This window comes from Ailuropoda melanoleuca, chromosome 14, assembly GCF_002007445.2.
Source record: "Ailuropoda melanoleuca isolate Jingjing chromosome 14, ASM200744v2, whole genome shotgun sequence".
Classification (NCBI taxonomy): domain Eukaryota; kingdom Metazoa; phylum Chordata; class Mammalia; order Carnivora; family Ursidae; genus Ailuropoda; species Ailuropoda melanoleuca.
The window spans coordinates 71,184,700-71,203,914 of record NC_048231.1 but is presented as its reverse complement, the minus strand read 5'-3'; the positions used below and the strand labels follow the sequence as shown (position 1 = coordinate 71,203,914).

General features: G+C 56.3%; 1 protein-coding gene across 22 annotated transcripts in view; it reads left to right on the top strand.

Annotated features, from left to right (window-relative positions):
* The window catches only part of CELF4 (CUGBP Elav-like family member 4), a 281,790-nt gene extending 262,762 nt beyond the window's left edge, over positions 1–19,028 (top strand). For 4 of the 22 annotated variants that reach the window (XM_034642656.1, XM_034642655.1, XM_034642659.1 and 1 more), the window contains exons 6-12: positions 293–436; positions 1,528–1,675; positions 3,546–3,695; positions 7,366–7,431; positions 8,825–8,909; positions 13,827–13,909; positions 18,877–19,028. In XM_034642656.1, coding sequence (XP_034498547.1) covers positions 293–436; positions 1,528–1,675; positions 3,546–3,695; positions 7,366–7,431; positions 8,825–8,909; positions 13,827–13,909; positions 18,877–18,989 — 789 coding nt within the window. In that variant the 3' untranslated portion in view covers positions 18,990–19,028. Of the gene's footprint in view, positions 1–292; positions 437–1,527; positions 1,676–3,545; positions 3,696–7,365; positions 7,432–8,824; positions 9,606–13,826; positions 13,910–18,876 lie in introns of those variants that run through there. The other 18 variants (XM_034642649.1, XM_034642643.1, XM_034642641.1 and 15 more) reach the window with 7 other exon arrangements.
* The last annotated feature ends 187 nt before the right edge of the window (positions 19,029–19,215 follow it).

Here is a 19,215-nt window from a genome sequence, read left to right as displayed (position 1 = left end):
GTCACAGCCTCCCCAAGAGTCAGGAAGGCGTTATCAGTATCCCCATTTCTCAGACGAGGACTCCGAGGCCCAGATTGTTAAGGAATGGGACTGCCCCTGGATAAAAACCGCCCGTGGCGGGGTTAAGATCCCAGACGCCTGGGAGAGTGCAAGCGTGGGAGCTAGCTTCGGTTAGCCCCACCCCGCGCCCCGAGCTCCCTGGAGAGGATCGGGTGGGTCCAGGCTGGGGGAAGGACAGCTGGGAGAGGAGACAGCCGGGGCAAGTGGGCCTCACGCGCAGTAATGGCTACAGGGAGCCTCATCCAGTCTGGTGGTCAAGTTTGCCGACACTGACAAGGAGCGCACGATGCGGCGAATGCAGCAGATGGCTGGCCAGATGGGCATGTTCAACCCCATGGCCATCCCCTTCGGGGCCTACGGCGCCTATGCACAGGCAGTAAGTGGGGGCGCAGCCGGGAGGGTGGGGGGGGCAGCTGTTCTCTAGCTCACTTTGCTCACAGCCCCAAACACCAAGGCCACCTAACAGTGCTTGAGGGGAGCCCTGCTCCTGGCCCAGCATCTCCTGCTGCCCTGGGGCGTGAGGAGTGGTGAGGAATGAACCCAGGGAGTAGACGCCAGAGGGGGTTAAGAGAAGGCTAGGCTGATACAGGGTGGCTGCCTGGAGGAGGGGGTTGCTGCCCTGGTTCTACAGGGGAAGAGCTAGAGAGAAGGCCTCTGAGCCAGGCAGCAAGGTGGGTTACCTCAGCGCTGTTCTGCTAGTCAAACCCTAGGAAGCAGCTCTTGGAAGCAGTGAGAGAGGCCCAGGTGTCTGCTTGTCACCGCTCTCCTCCTGCCCTCACTCATGGAAGGGGTCCTCAGGCCTCTGGGCATTCCTGGCAGCGGTCTCCCACATCTGCACTTCACCTGCTGTCCCCCCAGACCCTGCCTCCTGCTGCTGGCCGCCCATTTTTTCCTTCCACATTGGATCGGCCTCTGTCCGCATCTCCCCCGAGCTGCCCCTCGCCCCAGACTTGTAACCACAGCCCCCATATGCGTGGCACTGAAGTAGACCAGGATTCCCCTCTTCAGCAGTGTCCAAACCTGGCCCTGCCCACAACATGCCCAGTCCTCACTCACCTTTATGAGAACACTGGGAGTGCCTAGAGCTCGAGTCATGACCCTCCTGTTGCTTCTCCCCAGCAGACTCCAAGTTAGGACCATTTTAAACAAATCCATGCCAAGTTAGTCCTCCAGAGGCTTCTCTACCATGCCTCTAGAGCCTTGGGTGTCACATCTCCACAGCGACAGAGCTTTCACCGGGCTGACCAGCACCTGTGAAGCCAGTCCCCCCCCCCCGCAACTTTAGAGTCCCTAAGACCTACCATGACTTAAGATTACAGTTCTGTCAGGCGGTGGGGGTGGGGGGATGGAGCCGAACTGTCTGGGGTTCGGGCCCCCGGGAGGCTGGTCTCTGGGACATGAGCCCCCTGGTGGGGAGGGCTGCCCCCCTGGAAGCGCATGATATTTTTTCCCCTTCCTCTGTCCCAGCTGATGCAGCAGCAAGCGGCACTAATGGCGTCAGTCGCACAGGGTGGCTACCTGAACCCCATGGCTGCCTTCGCCGCCGCCCAGATGCAGCAGATGGCGGCCCTCAACATGAATGGCCTGGCGGCCGCACCCATGACCCCAACCTCAGGTGAGTGGGCAGGGCCAACACTGGGCCTGGCCAGGCAGGAAAGCAGCTGGCCTCAGGGTGGGACCTGTTCATTGGCCAATTTTGTCTCCTAGGGGACCTTCCTATGGCAAGAGCACACATCTATGGGCCCAAGCAGGCCTCATCCTCCAGAAGTTTGTCTTAAGAATGTTCTAATCCCAGGGGACCTAAGGGAAGAGGGGCTATGGGCCCCATGCTGTCAATGACATGATTTCAGGGTGGTGACAGTTTCACTCAAGTTATTGAGCCATGTCAAGAAACAACTCATCTCGTTCTCTTTTATAGATCTCTAGAAAGAAATTCACATGAAAACACCTCCCTTTGAGATCTGAGGGGTAAAGAGCCCTGCCCATTCTGTGACCTTATTAGGTTCCTGGCCTAACTGCAGAAGGAGCCCCATTTTTTCATTTTCCTTTAACCCAACTTAGACTCATTGGCTTTTCCCAAGACAACTGCACAATAAGCCAGAGAGGACCTCAGGAGTCATTAAAGGACAGGGGGCTTAGAAATAATCCCTTTCACAAATCTTGTTCATTAAATTTTTTTTAATTTTTAAAAATTAATAAAGATTTTGTTTATTTTATTTTTTTGAAAGAGAGAGAGCCAGCAAGAAAGAGCCTGAGCTGGGGGGAGGGGCAAAGGGAGAGTGACAAGCAGGCTCCCCGCTGAGTAGGGAGCCTATGTTGGACTTGATCCCAGGATGCTGGGATCATGACCTGAGCTGAAGGCAGATGCTTAACCAACTAAGCCAGTCGGAGTTCAGTTCAGTGATTCTCAACCCGGGCAATTTTGTCCCCCTGCCCCCCAGGACATCTGACAATGTCCTGAGACATTTTTGATTGTCACAACTGGTGGTGATGGGGCTACTACTGTAATCTGGTAGGTAGAAGACAGGGATTTTGCCAACATCCTACAATGCACAGGACAGCTCCCCACAATAAGGAAATATCTGGCCTCAAATGTCAATAGTGCCATTGACTAGTGCCTAATCCCAAGGGTTGGCCCCAACACCCCAAGCTCTCATTCATCAAGCTTCCTTGACTCTCCGTACCCACACCACACTGGCAGCCTTCCTGATATCCAGGAGCTGTAGAGAGACCCTGCTTCCTACATGAAGAGGAAGGCCCTTTCCAATAAAATCACCATGCCATCTACACCTTGGGCTCCACCCACCTGGCATAAGGAAAGCACAGGATATTGTCATCTGACCCTGACTTTACCCTTGCCACAGTGAGCATCGCCTTTGCCTCCACTGGAGGAGGCCCAAGTGTCTATTTTGTGTATGAACAGGGCTGACTGTGGACTCTGCAAAGGGCTTTCTCCTTAAGGGCAAGGGAACATCAGAATTAAGACCTCTTCCACCTGAGTAGCAAAACCCTTGGTAAGGAGGCAGATCAGCCCCTTCATGATCCAGACAAGAGACCAGAGCCAGCAACTTCGAAGCCCCTTCCTGACTATACAAGGGCCAGCCCATCCTGTCTTAGCCAGGGTGAGCAACAATCACTGAAAAAGATGAAAGGAAAATTAAGTGTGGCCAAAGTCAAGGACACTGAGAATAGTTTATGTGCTGCAGGTCCAAGATCATGCTGTAGTCACTGGTCAGGGAAGTCTTTATGGGGTAGGCTGGAGTTGGACTCTGCCTTGAAGGGTGGAGACAGTTGAGATGAGTGGTGTTACCATACAGAGAGATAATCCAAGGCCTGATTCACAGATAGAATTGAGTTGGTAGGTAAAGTCTAGGTCTATTCCCAGGCCCTTGGAGCCAACGGGTGGAGCTCCATGGGTTGGCCTTCCTCACCTTGGTTCCGCTTGCCTCCCCTCCTCCTCCACCCCTCTCCACCTCTGGAATCAGGTGGCAGCACCCCTCCGGGCATCACTGCACCAGCTGTGCCTAGCATCCCGTCCCCCATTGGGGTGAACGGCTTCACCGGCCTCCCCCCACAGGCCAACGGGCAACCTGCTGCGGAAGCTGTGTTTGCTAACGGCATCCACCCCTACCCAGGTAAGCATATCTGGTAGCCGTTCCTTCCTCATGCAGCACACTCCTCATCCATTCCATCTCTTCCCTTGGTGTTCTAACAGGGAACATGTGGCTCCTACCCTCTGCCTCTTCCTTAGTAGAACCCCAAATGTGATGAGAGAGACCTAGCCTCTTGCCCTCCTTCAGGGAGCCCTTGGTTGGGATGAAGAGACCAAATTCTCCTTCTTGGAGAGGTGTCAATCTGAGGGTGAGAAAGAAGCCCATTTGTGGAGCTCTGTCAGGACCGAGAATAGATACAGTTTTACAACCAGGTAGACAGGCTAGTAACTGCAAATTAATTGAGAGTGAATTTGACCCATAGGAAGTGAGGAGACGGATGCTAAGAGGATAATCGTACTTAGCATTAAGTAGGAAAAAACTCTTGTAGGAAGGAAGCAAAGGCACATAAATTGGCAATCTGGCCTGTGCGTACCCATTGGGTCCCTGGATCCACACACAACCACAGTCAGCACTTCGGACAGGGAATCAGAACCTTGGCTAGCACCCGAGAGCATCCGGCATAAATTCTGGCACACAAGATCCAGGAGGCCTGCTCCTGATTAACTTTGTTCCTCTCGAACTTAACATTTCTCTTGTGGTGAGAGTGTCCAGTTGACTTGAAGTAGCTGTTCTCTCTGCTTTTGAGGATGGACTGACAGGAGAGCAGGAAAGCTGGGCCTAAAACCCTAGAGTAGACTGTCAAGGGGCAACGTGATAGACTTGTGAAGAGTGCTGTCTTCCTTCCCGGAGGGCAGATGATTAGGTTACAGAGTCCCCATAAGTACTAGTAAGCACCAGCCTGTGCCAGATGAAAGGGGGACCCCCAGAAGGAGAACAGGACATGGGCCTATCCCCTGGGAGGTCAAAGTCAGCCAGGAATACAATATACATTGACAGCATAATGAGACAATAAAGCAGAACAGAGTGTCAACAAAAGTGAACATTCTCTGCTTCGAGTTGTTAAAGGATTCAAATGAAGGGAGAGTTCTGTAGGCTGAAGAAGCTCAGCACACCTTCCTGAGGAGGAGGCCCAGAGCAACTGTAACAGATGGGTAGGACTTAGAGAGGTAAGGATGAACCAGGAACACACTCCTGTGGAGGGGGCTGTCCTGGAGGCCCAGAGACTGGGGTGGGGGGCTGCCTGGCAGGGGCAGGGGCTGGTAAGGAGGCTGGCCCAACTAGGACAGAGGAGGTCAGCTTGGGTCGCAAAGTAGTGCCCTCTACTCTGGTTGCTCATCAGAATCCTCCGGGTGACTTTGTGAAATCACAGAAGCCCAGAGATTCTGATTTCAGTGTCTGGAGTGAGGCCCAGACAGCCATGGAATATGAAAGTTCCACCAGCAGCAGAGTGCAAGGTCACTGTGCTAGCTAGAAGAGAATTTCCTGACTTTGACCTTGGAGTTGTCTCTGAGCTGATCCCAGTGCTTGCTCCACACCTCTCTCCTCACTTCATAGATAAGAGGCCAGAGAAGCCCAGAGTGAAGTGGCAAGTCCAAAGGATCTGGAATGTTGTTGAAGGGTGAAGACTCCCTCCCGGCCAGGGAGGCAGGGAGGGGCTTGGCAAGCTGGAGGTGGGAGAGACCCCACCAGTCTCTGGTTCTTGGGCTCCTCGCTGCTCAGGCTCACGGGCTGGGAGATCCAGTCCCCAACACATCTGGGTGGTTTAATTTCCCCCTCCTCCCTGCCTGCAAACCCATCTGGATCTCTGGATTTTGACAAACCTGTTTCTTCCCCACCCCCACCAGCATCTGTGAGCTGTTTCCCTCATGGAATTTGGAAATGTTCCTTTCCCCCATTTGTAACAATCTGCCACATCCCATAAACAATTCCCTGCCAGAGCAGGAGGGAGGGATGGAGGGAAGGAAAGGAGAAAAGTAGTACATTAAAAAAATTAATTTACCATCTTTAAATGCAGAGTTTGGAGCTGCTGTAATGAGCGAGATCCTTCAAAGTGTTCACTCTTTGGCAGTTACTAATGAGGTCATTAAGCAGAGAAGTGGAGAGGGGTCTCAGAAATGCTTTTTTCCACTTCCTAGCCCTGGGTAGCTTCTCTGTTCTCTCCTCTCGCTCATGGAGATCATGTTTGAAGCACACAGTGTGGCCTTCACTGCCATGTAACACCCCTGAAGGGGCAGCTCTCTCAACTGTTCAGGACCATTCCCTCCTTCTGTGACAGTGTTTGCTGAGCACTGCCCTGGGGGGAGCTGCCATGGAAGTCCTGCAGGTTAGATTTTGCCTTAGGCCACTACACTGGCCGGAGGAAGAGACACCTTTTTCTAATTTGCATAAAGGCACTTTGTGTTTGAGCAGCTGGGAAGACTAAGGGCACAAAGCTAGACAGGGCCATCCAGAGAGTTGGGGCTGGTAGAGGGTCAGACAGAGGGAGCAGGAGGGAGAAGACCAGCCCAGCAAGCACCATCACCACCCCACCACTGGGAGCTACTGGCTCCAGTCTCCGCTTTGAGGGACGCAGAGGGATAGGGTTTTGTCCCGGATAACCCCCGGCAGGAACAGACCTGCGTCCTGACCCATCTTCAACTCCCCACTCTGAGCAGTGCCGTCCTGGGCCCAGCTTCCCTGCTGCCATCCACGCTGTGTCCAAAGACTATCGCCCCAGGATCTTCCCTTGGCTCCCCTGAAGCTCGGGAGCTGTTGTTCTAGTGGAATGTTCCTGAGAGGTTTTGGGACAAGAGCTCAGAAGGGATGTTTGGGAATTCTTCCCTGTCTGTGGGCCCCAAAACCTAGCACTACCAAGTAGCTTGGCTGGCCTGGGGTGCCAGCAGATAAGCCCAGATAACTTTCTTCCTGCCTCACTCTGTTATCTGGTCTGCCTCAAACATACTGAGGGTGGATCTGTCCCCACTCACCTCCCTGGGCCTCCAGGGCCAGCCCCCTACCACGTCAGTCATCAGCGGCCTTGGTCACCAAGGGTAGTGCCACACCACCTTTACCCATAGCACCTGTAGACACAACAGAGGCCACAGAAATGAGCCAAGGCTTCTCCCTAGTCCAGCTTCTCCAGATTATTTGCCAGAGTATCAGCCTAAGGTTCCTCTCCTCACACTGGGCAGTAGACATCCCAGATTCATGACATCAGGTGGGAGGAAGGTCCTTGGTCTTGTGGTGCTTCAGTTTCAATGGGGACCACCCCTTTCCCAGCCACCTGCACGAGGGTGTCCCAGGCGTGGCCTCCGAGTGCAAGGTCTCCATGCCTGATGCAAACTCCCGGAGACTAATGGAGAGGTGCCTGGGTTTGAGGACAGAGTGGAGGGATGAAGCCTCCCGTGGCCTTTATTTTACTGGGGGATCTGCCCCCAGCTTGTGCTGGTAGCTTCTAGCCCCCTCACCTGCTGTCCCTCAGCCCTTCTCCAGGACCGGGTCACTCGGGGATCTTTCCATCAAGCCCCTTGTGGTCAGGGCCTCCTCTGGCATCCCCTTCCCAGCCCTTCCCAGCCTTCTGAGTGAGCCACCCATCCTCCCTACCCTCCCCCCACGGGCAGCGGCCTGCGTTCCCCAGCCCCCAGGCAGGGTGGCGACAGACACCACAGTGGCTGGGAAGAGCTGTGCGGCCACAGCATCATCGTGTGGCATGGCTGGGAGAGGCTGTTCTGGGTGGGCACCGCTGACTTCTGCTTCCTTGGCTCCCCTGCAGCGCAGAGCCCCACCGCCGCGGACCCCCTGCAGCAGGCCTACGCTGGAGTGCAGCAGTACGCAGGTCGTTAGTATCCTCACGTCCCCAGTACTCATGCCTGGGGGCCAGCGCCCCCCTCCCACCCCAGGCCTGGGCCCAGAGCTGGGGGGGGGAGGGGAAAGGGAGGTGGAGGGAGGGCTCTCTGGGGAGAGGACCCCCTCCGCCTGGACAGCTCCCCCCTAGCATTCAGGCAAAGTTTACCTGCGACGGCGGGGTACCCTTGGCGGTGGTGGGTGGTCAGAACTTCAGAGGAGTAGGTGAGCCAGGCCGAAGCCCTGACCTTGCTGGGCAGTTACTCATCGGTGAGGCCAGATATCCGCCCCCGCCCCCAGCATGGTGCTGCCGGGGCTGATTTGTCCAGGAGCCCCAAGCCCTGTGGCACCGCTGGGGGTGAGGCCAGAGTTCACATCACTGGCCTGGCAAGTGTAGATGCTCGGATGTAAGGGAAGGAGTGACCCTGGAAGTGAAGCAGTTCTGCCTCCCCGCCCCCCTCCCCCCTTGCCACACACAGGCAGCAGGAGTGGGGCTCCAGCAAGATGACAGGGAACAAGGGAGGGTAGGCAGCTAGAGGTAGAGAAAAGGAGAACCGAGAAGAGACATCCTTGGGGCGAGCAGACAGTCTTAGGTCACAGAGGGAGAAGGCGGTGAGCCACTGTAGGAAGCCCAGGGCACGCTGTCGGCCATGATTCTCTGTCTCTCACACACACCATAATCATCTCTGGCCGCCGGTCTCCTGCTGCCTGGCCAGGTCAGAAAGAGCCAGTGAGATCTCCCCTGAGGGCAATGTGGGGGTTCTGGTGAAGCTGGCCTTTCACATCCGGAGGTCAGGGGAAGCTCTTCCACCTGCTGGGACCCTGAGCTCTGACCTCACATGCTGTACCCTTGGGAGCCAGGCCAGGCTGAGGAAGGGGCGGCCATTCTTGTCCCGCCTCTGACCCTTCCCCGTGGAATGCAGAAAGCACCAGGTTTGTCCAGCTCAGCGCTCTGCCCCTGGGGACCACCCCCTGGCGGGATCCCCAGTGCCGTCTGAGTGGGCCAGGGAATGTGTACCAGAGTCATCTGTGGCTCAGACAGTGGGGGTCCCCGTGGTGTGGCTGATCTGGCCCGGGCATGCCAGTGTTTTTGGTGATCCATTATTGTGGGTTATCCACGCATGTGGGTTGGCCATTGTTGCAGAATAAACTTGCCTTTCCCCAAGCCTGTGAGCTCACACGCGTACACACACACACACACACACACACACACACGCGCACACTCAGCTGGCTTTATCTTAACTGGCTAAGCTAAAATGCCCTTTTTGGCTGATCTGCTTTTACTGCTCAACACTGAAGTTTCTCTCTTTCTTCCTGCCTCTCACTCTGTCTCTCTCCATGTCACTGTTGCCGTTTCTCCCTCTTGCCTCTTCTCTTTGGCCCTCCAGCAGCCGCCTACCCTGCTGCCTATGGTCAGATAAGCCAGGCCTTTCCTCAGCCACCTCCAATGATCCCCCAGCAACAGAGAGAAGGTGAGTCTTTGAGCTGGGGCTTCCTCCCCACCCCCTGTTGTCCCCAAAGAGGCTATTCACTTGGCCTTTGGCTGGGCTGTTTCTTTCGAAAGGTGACCACGTTTGTGTGTTGTGTGAAGACAGCAGGATTGCAAGATGCAGCCCTCTCCAATCCAAGCATGGAGGTGGGCTTCTGGAGGGCAGCTCTGCAAGCCCAAGTGGTAGGAGGTCAGAAAGGTGGAACGTGGAAGAGGTGGAGTCCAAGAGTCCCCCTCCCCTGATAGACAGGATTTGGCCAGTGGAGAGGAAGGGAAGAGAAGTAGAAATGCTCGGAGTGGGGCAGGAGTAAGGAGTCCTGTTCGTCACCGAGAGGAGAACTCATATCCTCTGGGTGACCGGGAGAGACAGCTGGAGCTCCCAGGCTGGGACTCCACGGGCCGCTGAGGGGGCGCAAGTGCCTCAGTGCAGCCTGGTGGAAGAAGGGGTTGCTAAAAAGTCACATCCAGAGGCCCTGGTGTGCACAGGGCACGGGGCAGGCCAGGCAAGGCCAGTGGGGTTTGGGAGGCTGGGATCTAATAAAGACCTTCAGTGTCCTCCCATTCCAGAGCCTAGAGACGCACAGGAAGCTGGAGAAGTAAGCCCACCCTCAGGGACTCTGTGGACCTGCTCACAGAGAGATCAGTGTGAGGGGCTGGAATACTAACAAGGTCTTGCCTTCCCCACCCCACGATAAAGGTCACCCTGCCAGTGAGGCCCCCGCATCTGCCCCGGGAGCCCACTTGGCCAGGGGGTAGCCGGCTTGTAGTCCCTGCAGAAGACCCTCCCAGAGCCAAGGGAGGTAGGTCAGTTCTGGAAAGGACCCCAGGGGTCTGCTACTCCAAACGCATTGGTCAGACAGGCCCCACACAGGCCCCAGATGGCTGAGAGCCTGGGCTTTGAAGCACAGCCTTCTTGGTCTGACACCAAGCTTGGCCACCTCCTGCCCTCTGACCCTTGAAGTCCTCACCTGTAAAATGAGGATAGAGAGCAACGGTCGCTAGGGAATCATGACGCTCAAAGGAGCTCAAGTCTCCCTGGAACTCCAGCAATTTCCTATGGATTTCTCACTATGCACACAGCCCTTCCTTCACCAACTGTCACCCCTCCAAAGTTGCCCATGATTTACGCACATGGGGCAGCTCCTGAGATCCGTATCATCATCTCTTCATGCCCCAGAGAGCCAAGCTGCAGGAACCCAGAGGAGTGTGTGGCGGGACCCCCACCCACAGCCTGCAAGCTGGGCCCGCTCTGGCTCTAGCTCTGGGTGCCCTCTGGGCCACCTGCTGCTCAAGAGGGGAGGGCGTGGTGCCGCAGCTCTGTCTCCACCAGAGGGGCTGCTCCTGGGCTGTGGCCCTCCAGCCTGCTTTGCCCCTGCCTCCCTCCCTTCAGTCCGGCTCTTCCAGTGCCACGTCAGTCAGATCAGAGCCACGAGGAGTAGGAGCCTTGAGGGGTGGGGACTGGGAGGGGTGGGGGCCAGGAGCGTTGCCCATCCCCCCCCCAGGCCCAGAACAGAGCGCTGTGCCCAAAGGGGCTATTGCTTTTGTCACCCCACTGGCCTTGGGCTGACCCACCCTCAGCCTGCAGTCAGCGCCCTGCATCACTCTAGCCTGTGGGCTCAGGGGTCTCTAAACCCTGCTACACACACACACACACACACACTCACGCGCACACACACACACACAGCTGCAGATCAGTGCTGCTCTGACCAACACACAGGATAGGCCCTAGCACTGGCCTTACACAGAGGGAGCCCCTCCATCTGCTCCCTGATCCTTCTGCCTTACACTCTTCTCTACCCCATGCATCTCTCTCTCCACTTCTCAGACCTTCCTTCCATCTCTGAGTGGCTACAGTTCCCCACCCCCCACCCCCACCTTGTGCCCTGCTCCCCAGACCAGTCCCCTCCCAGCCAGCCCTCAGATCTCAGGATCTCCAGCTGTTGTCCACATTCTCCCTGACTGTGCATTGGACAAGGCTCCATGGGAGAGCAGGGCATGGGGAGGGGTGAATCGTGGACCCAGTTGTGCACAGAACCAGGCTTTATACGAGAGTGAGCTCAGGGTACCAGGGACAGCGTCATCAGAGGAGGCTCGGGGGGCCTCGGAGGGTGAGGTCTTCAGCACACAGAACTGGGGAGACAAACATTCAAGGCAGGGAGAACAGGATCAAAGGCATGGGTGCTGTGGAGTATGAGGTGAGCATGGGCCTGGGGATGGGACGGGGCAGGGAGATAGGCTGGGGTGGGCTGGAGCCAGCCCAAAGCCTTGTCCACAGTGTTGCCTGAGGCGCAGGTGAGAAGGGAGGCTGTGTTCTTCCAGCCATGCCAGTGGTTGGCCCTTTCTGTCATGGTTTCCTCCCCCTGTGTGATGCCATTGAAATACCTGGACACACTGGTTGCCGGGGAGAGCCTCCTTCCAACACTTTGTCTTTGAGTTGAGCCTGAAAACCAACAGATGTCTGAATTCCTGGAGGCTGTCCACTCCACCGACGGGCCGAGGTGACCCCCAGGGATGCTGGAGTCCTGGCTGCGCCCAGGGCCACAGTGTGGTCAGGGCAGCCATCTTCTGACTCCGGATCCCTGTTTCACCATTTCTCCAAAGGCTGGGTGGGACCAGATTGATGTCCACAGTCCTCGCTGCCATCTGGACGCTCTAGGATCTGTGGATGAGGAAATGCAGGGAGGGCTTGGGGGTAGAAGGCAATGTGTAGGCTCCCTGATGAGGGGTGAAGGACGGAGGAGGTGTGCTAGGCTGGCGCTGGGAGAGCCGTTCCTATGGAGCTCACCTGCATACCATACTGACGGGACGAGCCTAGGGGTCCTGGCCTCAAAGGCTTCTTGAATCTTTACGTTGAATAAACATAACATCCATATAAAGCAGCTTGCAGAAATTGAAGCGAGGGTCCCAAATTCAAAGCAGCTGGCTGCATGGGGTGGAGCATGAGGGAAGACCTGAAGAATGGGATGGAAGGAGGAAGGAAGGCAGTGCTGGAGTAGAGACAGGAGGACAAGAGAAGGCTAATACCTCATCCCTAGATCTCCCAATTTGGTTGGAGGGAAAACCTCCCAGACCTAAAGCAGAAAGAGCCTCAGACCACAGACTGTAGACTTAGGGAACACCGGAAGAGACAGAGCATATGGGGACTATCTAGCTGGGAGTCCTGGAAGACGTATGGCTTAGATCAGGCGTTTGAGCTGGTTCCTACCCCTTGGGGACCTACATGGAGCCGGGGACCACCAAGGGACACATTCCCCAAGGATGAACCAGTGAGAACCTGGTGTGGCTGGAGACGGGGGAAGGGGAGGGTCACCAGCGCTTGGGGGAATTCAGCAGCAGGGCCTCAGGACCCTTGCACTTGCGCCGGTTCTGAATGCGCCGTCAGCTGGCAGTCTGCCTGGGAGACAGTGGTTGGGCCCCTGAGCAGAGGCTGAGGGTGGGAGGGGGAGGGCAGATGGTGCGGGGCGGGGAGGTCAGATGCTCAGAGGGTGGCTTTGGTGGTCAGAGGAGTCTTTGGAAGGAGCACTGAGGAGAGTTAGGGTTAAGAGACTTGCTCCCGAACTGGGTTACCTGCAGCTTCACCTGTCCCAGGGAAGCACCACAGGGTTCTGGCCATGAAAGCCACATAGCTGCCCACGTTGGAGCCTCACTACCTTCACTTTTCGAGCTCGCACTTAGTTCCTACCAGCCTCTGGTCAGCACCTTGGTTCTGGGACACATCTAACAAAGGCAGCCCCCTCCTTGCATGGCCTCCGCAGGTTGGAAACAATCATTGGAACGACCACGTTTTAAAAGGTTAAAAATATGTGGCATACTCTGTTTAAAATGGCAAGAAATAGACGAATCATCTTGGAAAGATTTCTATTTCAAAGTGAAAATTGAGCATGTTGGTTATTTAAAAAGAAAATGTAACTCTTTAGCGGTCTGGAAATTTCAGAAATCCAAAGGCCTCAACAGTGTTCAGCGTTTCTGGGGCGTGGAGATTTATGATAGGTAGAGAGGGGAAGGCACAGACTACAGAGGCAGATGGTCTGGGTCCATATCCTGGATCCACTCACCCCCAGCTGTGTGACGTTTGGCAGGTGACTTAACCTCTCTGGGCCTCCGTTTCCTCCTCTGTGGAGTGGGAGTGATGATAGCACTTGCCTCAGAGGGCTGCAGGAAGATTAAGTGACTTAACATACATCTCAAGTGCTTTGAGGAACCTGACCTGTAGTTCATGCAATAGAAGGAGCAGGGCTGTTCTCCTTGTCATGGAATGGGGAGCTCCATGCGTGGAGGCTTGTGGGTTTGCAGGCTTATCCCGCAGCCAGGCGGTGAAGCGCCTCCTGGGCACGTAGCCTGCTGGAGGAGGCAAGAGAAGTCTTGATTTCTGCTCTCAGGGCCAGGGCTGAGTGTGGGGCTTGGGGGAGGGGAAGGAGGGACCCTTGTGCACCGGATGGGAAGCAGTGGCTCCGGGGAGTGGAGGAAGGTGGGCCACTATGTGGGCGTGGTCTAAGCTGGGGCCTGCCTGCGGCGGTGGCCACGGGCGTGGCTGCCCCAGCGCGATTCCAGAGCAGGCGCTGGGCTGGCGGGCGGCGGGGGCAGACCCTCCCAGGTCTCCCTTCCCTGCCCTCAGCGCCTCCTCTCCCAGGCTGATCCGGCCTTGGCACGGTGGCCCCCTTCACTTGTCAGCTCCGCCCCTGGAGCGAGTTGCCAGGCACCCTGTTACAGCTTCATTTCGCAGCAAAGGTGACTGAGGCACAGAGAGGTTCAGTGACCTGCCCAAGGGCAGGGCGGAGACCAGAGCTCAGACTGGGGCTCAGCAGTCCCCACTCCTCAGTGGCCGCCCTTGGATCTTGAATGAGACCCCCCTTCCCAACCTTGCCCCCCTCCCTGCTGCCGCTGCCTAACTCGCTCACCTCTCCTCTGTCTCTCTCTTCGTTCATCTACCATCTGCCCCAGGAGTTTGGGGACGCTGAGCTGATGCAGATGTTCCTCCCTTTCGGTAATGTCATCTCCTCGAAAGTGTTTGTGGATCGGGCGACTAACCAAAGTAAATGCTTTGGTGGGTAAAGATAACAAACCAACTAGCTTCACCCAGGACAGGGCGGTGCTCGCACCAATTTACCAGTGTCCGACTGCTTTTAACCTCCTTCTTCACATTGCCCCCACCCCTAGGTGCTCCCTAAGGGCCAGCCCCCAGCCTCCATCTCCCACCCCTCTTCTTTCTGCTACTGTTCTTTTGGCTTCTTGGCTTTCCCTGCCCACCCCTGCCCCCCACCCACGCTACCCACCTCCCCCATCCCAGTCCAAGAGACAGGTTCCTTGCCCTCCACAAGGCCCAGTTTCCACCCACTGAGAAGGGGCAGGAGTCAGCTGGGGCCAGGGCGGTGGGGGCATCCAACAGAGCCCATTCTCCCAGCATCCCCTCCTCTGGCCATTCCAGAGGCCCTGGTGGACATGGAGCATGATCCTTGGGGTGGGGGGTCTGCCCCGCTGAGGCCCCCATCCTGCCTGCCCCTTGGCCTCCTCTGTCCACCTCTCTGTCCTGCCCCTGCCGCCCTTCTCTGTCTGCCCCGCTCTTCGCTCCCCTCCTGCCATCCACTAAACCCTCCTTCCCCCACCACTCCCTCAGGCCACCAGAGCCACATTGCTGAGGAGTCAGGAAGAGCAAACTGGTCCTGCCCTCAGGAAGCCTCAGGTCTGAGCTTAGATGACAATGATGCCTACTGCGCAGCACTGAAGTCTGCAAGGCACCAAGTAATGGAGCAAAGAGAAAGGCAGGTGGATGTACATAGATGTGAGGAAGGGGAGGGAGTTCCACGGAGGGAGAACAGAATGGGCACGGGAGCCAGAGCGGGAGGAGAAGAGGGGAAGGACAGTGACTGGGGAAGCAGCAGGAGGCTTTGGGGAGAAGGGGTCAGGGGAGGCCAGCCATGAGGGAGGGGCTGCGCTGGGGAGGGCTGACCAGTCAGAGGAGGACGCTGCTTCTGGGATGGAAGCAGTGGGAGACGGTGAGAGGCCCCTGACCTGAGAGTAGCAGAATAAAAATACAGCTTTTAGGAAGTGTGCATGGTGGCAGGATGAGAGATGGGACAGGGGACTCGGGAGGACCCAGGAATCTGGTTGTCAGATAAAATACAGGGTGCCCAGTTAAATTGGAATTTCTGATAAACAATGGATGCATTTGTGTGTGTGTGTATGTCCCAGATATTTCGTGCCATATGTTCCATGCAATATTGGGGATATGCTTATGGTAAAAAAATATTCATTATTTATCTGAAATTTTAATTCAACTGGCCATCCTGTGTTTGGATTTGCTTTAGACCTCTGAAATCCCACCTCATTCCCACACCTCTCCCCTCCACTCCTCCTTAGCCCCCTCTCCTGGCTTCCTCTCTCACCTCCATCAGCCCTTCCTCTGGGGCAAGATCCACTCAAGAGTCCCCAACTAGTGAGGAGTCCAGTCCCCAGAGAGCCACACATGGAACCAGAGCTAAGTCAGCCAGAAACTTATATCTCCAGGTTGAACCCCAGATTCTGGACCTGTGAGGACAGAGTAGGGGCCTGGGTTGCCTGGGGAGCCCCGCTCGCGGCTTGGGATGGTAGAGGGGAGACCGCACAAGTGTGTAGAAGCATCAGCATGCACAGGTGAAGGAGGGACCAGTCTGGAGACGCGCTTTGCAGACCAGGAACGGCGTGAGGTTTTAGAGCGTGGTCCCCAAAGCGGTCAAGATCTTTGCACCGTGGTCCCTTCCCCTCTGGCAGCCACCACAGGACACGTGTGGTACTTGGAGGGCATAGAGTTATCCCAGCAGTTCCTTCCTCTTTGGGTATGAGAAAACAAAGCAAAAGCAAAAGACGGGTGCACCCCTCCCCTGTTTGACCGGTATTCCTGCTGACAAATTACAGTTATGTATGTAGGAACAACACACTGGAGATCGTTGCTTTTGCTCTTTAAATCAGGCTCAGATGTTACAGATGGCAGAAAACTCTGCTGGGAGCCCACCAAGCGCTGGGCACCTGGGCCAGCAGGCTTGCTCTCTGGCCACGTCCTCAGAGCCTTTGTGCCATCCCAGGTGGGAACGCAGCCCATTTTTTAAAGGCATTTCCTTCGAGTCTGCCCCAGACACTAGCCCCATCATTTGTCTATTTAAATTCTCCAGGACCAAGGTTTTTTCCCTGCTTTTTCTGAAAATCCCCCTCTGTATCCCTCTCTGGCTCTCTCCTCTGTTCCCGAACAGACTTCCAGCGCTAAACACCTGCTGGCCTTAGAGAAGGATGGGCTCCTGGCAAGCGGCCTGGCCCAGTGCTTCCACCTTAAGCCCCATGGGGTCTTGCTTGCTTGCTTGCTTTGGCAGCTGAGCTTTTGGCAACTCTCCTAGAGGCCTTTAGTGTGAGAACAAACTCCAGTGCTCATTCCTAGGCAGGGCATTTAAATCTGAGCCTCAGTGTCCTCGTTTGTGAAATGAGGACGTCGGCAGTCATTTCTCAGGAGCGGTGTAAGGGTTACAGGGAGTGGTGTGTGTGAGGGACTTTGCCAGAGCAGACCCTCAGGAGGTGCTTATTCCCAAAAGGAGGGGTTGTCTTTGAGTAAATGTGTTCCTGTGTTAAAGTGAGCCCCTGAGAGTCCCCCACTGGCTCTTTATAAGCATAAAGATAATCTTCTAGGAGCCTTGTGAGCTGATGTGCCGCACCAGTAGTCGCTATGTTGGAAGAAGGGCTGGGGTGGGGAGGACACCAGGAGGGCATCCTCCCCACATGGCTTCCCACAGTCTGGGAGGCAGGAGCCTTCTCAGGGCCTGGAGGGATGGGGGAGGAGGCTCTGGGGGGAGGAGCACGGTCCAGGGAACCATAAAAATGGGAGATGGTGTCCAGAGCCCTGTTGAGCGGCCCTGACTACTCACCAGTTAACAGAACTAGCTGAGGAAGAAACGTTCCCTTGAGCTGGAACCCTTCCCAACCCATGAGCTCCCAGAGACTTTAAACTCTCCTATGAAGGCTGGGCTTCTTCCCTCCAGGACCTCTTATCCCCCACTCTCCCCACTGGGCCGCTTGTCCTTCCCTTTACCCCTCTGCCCTACATAGCACCTCCAGCCCCTTTATCTTTCTCCCAACTCCTCCTTGCTTTGCTCACATTTGTTTCCTGCAAAAAGAGCCACAGAGGGCAGGGGGTAGGGGGGGAGGCTGAGTCCGAGCTGGTAGTGCTGTGCCAGCAGGCCAATGGAAGGGAGGGGGTGCCCCCTTCAGTTAGGCGCTCTCTCCCCGCAGGGGGAGAGATTAGTTCAACCACCCCCCTAAGGCTGGGGGAGAGCAGTGTAGTGACTTTCAGTTCACACGTGTGAACTGCGAAGACTTGACTGTGTGCAGGCAGAGAGGTCATGGGGTGGTGGATCGGCCAGGGCAATGAGAGGAGGAGGTGGAAAGGTGCCCCATGCTGATCTGACTAAGGGCGACCGGAGATCGCTCCTGTTTTGGCATATGGACTTGTACGGAGGTCGGTTATGTTTCTCTGGTCCTGGCTCACCTGCCACNGCGAAGACTTGACTGTGTGCAGGCAGAGAGGTCATGGGGTGGTGGATCGGCCAGGGCAATGAGAGGAGGAGGTGGAAAGGTGCCCCATGCTGATCTGACTAAGGGCGACCGGAGATCGCTCCTGTTTTGGCATATGGACTTGTACGGAGGTCGGTTATGTTTCTCTGGGCCTGGCTCACCTGCCATCTGAGCTCACACGCACCCACTCTTGAGGACACTTACTGCGGGTACACTCTGCCCCGCCATCTTTGATGGCTCACGGCTGCAAGAGCAAACGTGAGCAAACATGAGCAAAAGCAGGAAGGAGTCAAGAGAAAGAGGAAAGAGACCCATGGAGGCAGTGCCTAGCGCAGAGGTAAAAAGACAGAGTCTTTACCTCTGTAAAAGGTAGGGGGAGGGTGAAGGAGAGGTTGAGGACAGGCCCAATGTACTGTGGACAATTAGCCAAGAAGGCAGCTACTGCTTCGATGGGGGTCTGTACACCTATAACTTACATATCCAGAGGCCATGTGGGGACAAGCACCCTAAATGAGACATGTTTGCAGGATGGCCTGGGAACCTCGCCAAACTTTCATATATTTCGCAGGATCTAAGTCCATTTTACAGGAGAAAGGGCCTCTAAAGTCAAATAAATTCCAGGAAATAAAGCTATAAATGTCTATTTACTGGAGAACTTGGGGTGGGAGGTGGGGGTTTATTGTGTTAGTGTGCTTTGGACTGCCCCTGAGGGGCATGGCTGTAAGCCTACTTGACCACAGAAGTCCCTTTCTCAGGAGCACAGATTAGGGCCAGTTTAGGAAATGCTGATGCGAAACATAGTCTCTGTAAGGAGATGCATTCAAAATTCCCAAAGGGTGACTTCTAAACTAACTTTCAGAAACTTACCCATCCCCAACTGGGAACTGGTTGTTTTCAGAAGGTGACTGGGAGCCATAGATGGTTCTCTATCTCATTCTGGGATGTTGGGGGGAGTGACTGAGTGACCTTGTGAAAAGCACTTCTGCAGTGCCTGGTCCACAGAGAAAGCTCTCAACGAACTTTTACTACCAGTGTTAATTTGTAGTACTATTGTTATTATAGATACCATGAGGGGTTCCTAGGGGATGCATCAGTTGGTGCGCTTAGAATCCGGGGCAAGAGCACCGGCTCTTGGAATTTTACTAAATAAAAGGGAAGTGCCAGCAGCCCCTGGGCGCGAAGCGGTGGGTTCCTGCGAGGCAGACTGGATTTAGGCGAGTGTCCGCCAGGAGCCTGGCTGGGGGCAGCCTCGCCAAGGATCGGGAGGGGGGCGGAGGGCCGTGAGGACTGTCAGCCCCTGCCCTCCCCCGCGGCCAGGCGGCCCTCGGCCCTCGCGAGGGGGGCGGCTGGAAACGGCGGAGGAGAGGTTTTCTCCGGGGTGCCCCCCTCCCTCCCCCTCGCACTCCTCTCTCTCCCCAGGCCGGCACCCTGTGCCCTCCCGCTGCCAGGCCCCCTCCTGTCAGGGAGGACAGTGTCCAATAAACTCCTCCACCCGCAGGTGTGTCCGCCCTCCCACCGAAGGAGAGGGCTGAGGTGCCGGGGCCGGCCGGGGTGGGGGGCGAGGGCGCTCAGGAGAGTGGCGCCGCCCAAAGCCGCGGTGGAGCTGGGGAGGCCCGGCCCGGCGACGCTGGTCGCGGAGGCCTGGAGCCCCGGACACGCCCACCCCGGGAGGGGCCGCGCGCTCGCGGGCTGAGGGGGGGCGTGAGGCCGGGCCGGGGCGGGGCCCCGAGGGGGGAGGAGCCTCGAGGCCCCCCTCCT